Genomic DNA, 6435 nt, shown 5'->3' with positions numbered 1-6435 from the left:
TTTGAACATAATTGGATATTTGGATTCATAACGTAAAAATATAAACAACATAAATTAGAGAAGATGACTATAATTTTCATATTATTCAAATTGTGAAGTAAATATTTATTTTATTTAATAGCAAATCAATTATGTCCCACGAGTTGATTATTTTCTGAGTAATGTGCTAATATGCAAGTTTTTTCAAGTACTGGTTCGAGACAGATACACAGTTCATCCCGAAAGTATTAATCTATCTTCTAAAGGAGAATAATTACATAAATAATCTCTAAATATTAGATATCATAACACGAACTTGTTCATATTGAAAAAATCCATCAAATTGATCCTTTAAAATTGGAAAATATAGCAGTTTATGAACTAAATTGATAGATATGCAATATAATTTTATTAGTTTAAGATTATAAGAACTATTATGTACAGTTTATTCCATTTTCCACTACCACAACCATCATACCTTTCCGGATTCGCTCTATCTCGCATTATACTTCAGAATTTGAACCCCGAAAAGGTTTTGAAAAGGTGTAAATCATATCATGGCATCATATTTTGGATCTTACTTTCTCAATAAGCTCTCTTCGGAGAATTTTTCCCGATGCTGTCTTAGGAACAGCATTGATGAATGTCACCCTTCGCAATCTTTTGAAAGGTGCTACCTGGAAACAAATACAAATAAGTGTCAACAAAAACGGGTATATACAGAACTAATGCTGCATTAAGGCATAGCAGTGATGACTGATGATCACTCAAACAATATTCAAATCCAGTATTACTGTCGGGAACAGATGGGATGTGATTTATGAGATGTTAATAAGCCCCTCTTGTTTGTGTAGCCTTCAATTGGCCATAAAAGCATCCATATACAAATACAGAACCAAAGAGGGCAAGGCAATTCACTTTAAAAACATGCATTTTGTTAATCTCAATTTTATTTTAGAACCCCATTTAGTAAAGAACATATAATGCAAGTCAAAGATCAGGCTTGTTTATTTTTCTTACCTGCTTAGCAATAAACTTTTGAACATCTTCCTCAGTCAATGAACTATTGGGTGAGCGAACGACATAGGCAACTGGAACCTCACCAGCTTCTGCATCGGGATATCTACAGAATGGAAATGAGTCAATTATGAATTCCAATTACAAATAACATGAGTTATAGTTCTTCTGTAGCCATAATAATTAAATAAAAATCATGCATGGGAAACTTACGGGATGACAACAGCATCAAGTATTTCTGGGTGAGAAACAAGAAGCCCTTCAAGTTCTGCTGGTGCAACCTAGTTAGAACGATGTGGCAAACGGGAAATAGTTTCAGATGGATGAAAAATCCTTTTCATCGCCAAGAATAACCCAGAATGATTGTAAACACAAATAATTACCCACGCAGAACAGCAAACACATGATGCACCGAAGCTACAAAATTTGACTTACTGATACAATTTGGGGTTTAACATATATGTAATGCACCAAATTGCCTAAGTACCTCGTTATGTTTCTACTACTCGTGTAAATGGGGAATTTGATTGAGATTTGGGACATGTGACCACGCATGCATTTATGACATGCTAGACAAATTGTAAATTTACCATTGACATGAGATTTGGATCACATACCTGAAAACCTTTATACTTGATCAGTTCTTTGATACGGTCAACAACAAAAAGTTGACCATCCTCGTCAAAATATCCAAGATCTCCTGTATGCACCCACCCTTTTTTATCTATAGTCAATCTTGTGGCTTGGGGATTGTTGTGATATCCTGAAAACTTATGCAATAGCTTTATTAAATTGCTTCTAGGAAGTTCCCATGGAATACAATTTAAAGCCAAACTGCATACGAAGTAAACTAAGGACCCTAAACATATTTTTAGGACAAGAATATGGAAGCAAAATAAAAGTGAAGGAAGCAGCCAAAGCACTAAGCATAATTATTCCTAACTTTTCACTCAACAAGGAACAGTTTCCGTTGGCAACAGTCCATGAAACAATTCAAACTTGGAATTGAACACAAATATGTCGTTATCAACATAATGAATGATGTATTATCTAGCTCAAAGCATTTTGACCATCCATATTGATAAACGCTAGGTGAAAAGAAGAGTCTAAAGTTAGAAAGTCAGATAAAAACCTCAACTCCCGTACCAAAATGATGGTCACCACCACATTTTAGAACTAATTATACAAATTAGTGATTGGATGAAATTCAACTTCACAAAAAAATATTTTTCATGCACGAAAGCATGTAGATTTTTGGAGAATGGAGCTACAACTCAATCAATATCTCTCAGAGGAACAGTTGCTGAGGCAGAGAAAGTAATAAAATATATTCGTGAAATATTGATTAGAAAAATTAGAGTAGGACATTGGCCAGTGTATGATGCATCTTCTAATAACCGCAAATCCCTTTCTGCTATACATCAAGCAGCCTAACAAGAACACTGTAACATGATGATAGTCTTTTCGCAAACAACTTGAGCATACAATGTAGAATCCAGACCATGTCTTTTTTTCTTTTATCATACAGGACTAACATGTCTAAGGTCATGATCTAATCTGTCTTGCTTCCGAATTTAGGCACCACCAAGCTTAAAACAAATAGTGTTTCCTCGACAAGAAAGAGCCAGAGAAATGTATAATGTACACGGACAGCGACCAAAACAAGTCTAGCAGAATCAATTTAAAACGGAACAGGCAGATTCAAGCACAGTTTTAAACCAAATCTACTTAACCTGTCTACCTAAGACTCTTCCTCCACATAAGACAGCAGAAAATACATTTTTTTTTCAAATTATTTTCTACTATAGGTCATGGCAACGATACAATAGAATAATAAACCTCACATTTCAGGGAGTGTACCTTGCATCATATTAGGACCCCGCACCCATATCTCCCCCAATTGTCCAGGAGGGAGAGCCTTCAGTGTATCCACGCTAACTATTTGAGCTTCCACTCCCGCAACAAGCATTCCTGCAGAGCCACTATGCCGAATCCCCATCCTTGTATTCTCCACAGAAACAATCCCACAAGTTTCAGTCATACCATATCCCTGAAACCACAACAACAATAACAACCAACACAAAAGTCATACTTCAACGTCAAATCATTTTAACCCCACTTTAAATAAATTTCTTCTCTTCCCAAGCCCTCATAAAAAAAAAAATTAAAGTAAACTTCTGTCATTATTCATAAACTAAAACCCACTTATGTATTTAGTTTTTATAGAAATTTCATCGCTTAACTTCTCTAAAAAAGTGCAAAAGTTATTTATAACCAACCATTCTCTTGGTTAATAAGTACAATCCAAATCGAAACCTCACTGACCACAAACGTTGTCTTCTACCTGAGCAACAGTGGCACGAGGGAAACGTTTAGCACACTCCTCCATCAACTCTTTCCCAAGAGGAGCAGCGCCAGAACCAATATGCTTCAGCGAAGAAAGATCATACTTATCAACCAAACCATGTTTGGCCAAAGCAAGAATAATCGGAGGCACAACCCACAAATGCGTCACACTAAACTTCTCAATCGTCTTCAAAACCAGTTCAAACTCAAACTTCTTCAGAGACACCACAGCACTGCCCCTCTGAAGCTGCGAGTACGAAATCACCATCAAACCAAACACATGAAACATCGGCAGAACGCAGAGGAACACGCTATGCATCTCCCCGGCCAAATCATCGTCCAATCCTATCATCAACGATGCCGCCACGAAGTTCCCGTGCGTTAGAACCACGCCCTTGCTCAGGCCAGTGGTCCCGGAGGAGTACAGCAGCACCGCCGTGTCACTCTGCTTGACGTCAACTTTCGGAAACTCGGTAGGCGACCCTGCGAGATGGACGAGCGCGTCGAAGCTAGTCGCGTTGGAGTGCGCGCGGGAATGAAGGAACACAGCGGGGAGGTTGAGGTGTTGGAGCTTGTCCCAGAGTTCGGGGACAGTGACGACAAATTTGGGATTGGAGTCTTTGGCCTGTTTGGCGACCTCGGCGGCGGTGTAGGCGGGATTGACGGTAGTGACGATGGCGCCGAGGGAGGTGACAGCGAGGAAGCAGACGATGTAGCGGATATCGTTGGGGGCAAGGAAGAGGACGACGTCGTTTTTGGCGACGCCGAGACGGAGGAGGCCGTGTGAGACTTTAACGGTTAGCGACTTCAACTGCGCGAATGAAAGGGTTTGGGAAGAATCGGCATCGATAAGGGCGTGTTTGGAGGGAAATGGTGCGACTCTGTTGAATAGATGGGAAACGAGTGTGAGGTTGGGTTGTTTGGGGAGAGCGATTGAAGGTCTCAGTGACCGGAATATTCCGTCGGAGCCATACCCGGATCTCTGCATTCTAATTGGATTTCGAATCCACAATAACCTCTGATTCTATAACATTATCATAATCAACTCTTCTTTATTCTTAAAGTTTTCATGGACCAAGAATATTCTCTCCAAAATATTTTAACTGCTAATTAATTTAACACGTTTATACAAAAATTAAAAACAAAATCCTATAATAGTTAGACATTATTTATGTTACGGTTGACGTGTGTTTGTTTTTAAAAGAGTGTTGGTGTTATCAATTTTGTTCAGATGGATAAGAACAACTTAATCACTCTTACCCCCTTCCATAAAAACAAAAACAGTTGACTAACCCTCTGATTTTCCAATTAATAGTGTCGTGATCTATTTTTTATTTTAAAATTTTTTAGGTAAGTGTTGCACTGAATATTAACTGAGTTTCACTTTCAATTTTTTAGAAAGTTACGTCATATTTTGAATGTTCTAAAACGCATTAGTAAGAAAAGTAATCATAATTGGAAATGGATGTCAGAAAATATGTTGTTTGGGTGATTGATTGAATGTCAGAAAACATTTTTAAAGAACTGACTCTTTGCTGATAATTTTTTTTAAAGAACTGACAAAAAATCTACGAGCTTCGTATTTTACATACTCTTTATTTAATACATCTATACACCTTTTTTTTGCGTATGATAATTTCGTGTAAACACCAAAATTTATGAACATCTTAGTAAAATCTATTGACGAAATCTCATAAATTGTTCCATGACTCTGTTCAAGTATTAATTTCCACGTTCAACATCTCATTTTCTGTTATTTCGTTGAAATTCAAATTTAAAATTAGCATAACTAATGAAGATCAACATGTCATTACAAGACATTTATAATAATCACTTCGCGCAACAAAATGTTTAAAAATATCATCACATAGGCATACGTTATTAATATATAAAAATTTAATCTCTATTTATCTACTATATATTAATTATTTAAAGATATTTTTTATGTGAGTATACAAAAATGTAACTAGGGATCTTGTATATAAACAGTTAAAAATAAAATTAAAACATTTTTAAATTGCTAAAATGGATTTTAGAAATACTCATAATTTGAATATTTTAATCTTAATTAATATTATGTGATAAGATCTATTCATTATAACTATCTTATTAATAATAAAATTTCAATAAATATTTGTTTTGTTTTAATCTTGTTTGTTTTGTGTTAAAGACTTAATGCATACATCTAAGCCTAATTAACATAAAAATATTATTTATTTTAAATTTTTTTTATGCATGGTCACTATTTTATTATATCTAATGGTTATATGACAAAAGTTAGTTGGTAATTAGGATGTAACTTTTTTTATTTAATAACAAAATAATATAAAGATTCACTTTTGACTTGACTCACCTTACCATTGTTACGGGACAGTTGATATATTCTAGAACAATCTTCTTCTTAACAATTGTCTCACTAAGAATCTAGCAATTCGATTGCAACTCGATTCACATTGTCTACGTCACATGATAATTGTGCAACTTACAATAATCTCATTCTAAACAATTTTCTCACTAGAAATCAAACTTCTACCTTGACTCTAATGTCAATGGATGGTCTATAGATCTTCAACTATCACAAGTAAGTCACATAAAGTGTTTCTTATCATAAAAAATCATAGATGATTTTGTTGGTAAGAAGAAGAAGGATTTGGACTGCAAACGTTGAGGTTACTTGCTCCATCCTCTAAGTCTAAATCTCTTCCATAACTCTAAGTTGCTAAACTATTATTTGTCGTCCTTCATGTATAACATATTGAATCATTATTTGGAGAATGTTAAACACAACAATTGGTTGTTGAGAGATAAGCACTATATGTAAAACTTTTGAGCTTGAAGTCCTAGGTTTTACGTTTGGAAGACTAGCTACTTCAACGTGCTAATCAATCACAACCTCAACTCCCTTCCTTCAGACTTCTTCCTCTTAAGCCTTCTTCTCAACAATTCTCTTTGCTTCAAAGTGTCACTCTAAAATAAAGATTATGTTCTCCTTAAGCATATCATACTTTAGAAGCTTATGGATAAGAGTAACTTTCGCATTTGCATCTAAAAAATGCCTATTTATTTATTTGTATTTGGGCTGTGTGCTTGTTG

At 35.3% G+C, this 6435-nt stretch overlaps 1 protein-coding gene across 1 annotated transcript; it reads right to left on the bottom strand.

Moving 5' to 3' along the window:
- Positions 1 to 253: 253 nt before the first annotated feature.
- LOC137835701 (putative CoA ligase CCL7) lies at positions 254 to 4624 on the bottom strand. Its single transcript, XM_068644316.2, has 6 exons — positions 3341 to 4624; positions 2857 to 3046; positions 1614 to 1759; positions 1210 to 1277; positions 1000 to 1102; positions 254 to 656 (listed from the first exon to the last, which is right to left on the bottom strand). The coding sequence occupies exons 1-6, from the start codon at positions 4328 to 4330 to the stop codon at positions 543 to 545; spliced, it is 1611 nt and encodes a 536-aa protein (XP_068500417.2). The 5' UTR covers positions 4331 to 4624; the 3' UTR covers positions 254 to 542.
- Positions 4625 to 6435: the final 1811 nt, after the last annotated feature.

This window comes from Phaseolus vulgaris, chromosome 5 (genome assembly GCF_051622355.1).
Source record: "Phaseolus vulgaris cultivar YP4 chromosome 5, ASM5162235v1, whole genome shotgun sequence".
NCBI classification, from domain to species: domain Eukaryota; kingdom Viridiplantae; phylum Streptophyta; class Magnoliopsida; order Fabales; family Fabaceae; genus Phaseolus; species Phaseolus vulgaris.
This window is presented reverse-complemented; position numbering and strand designations above follow the sequence as displayed.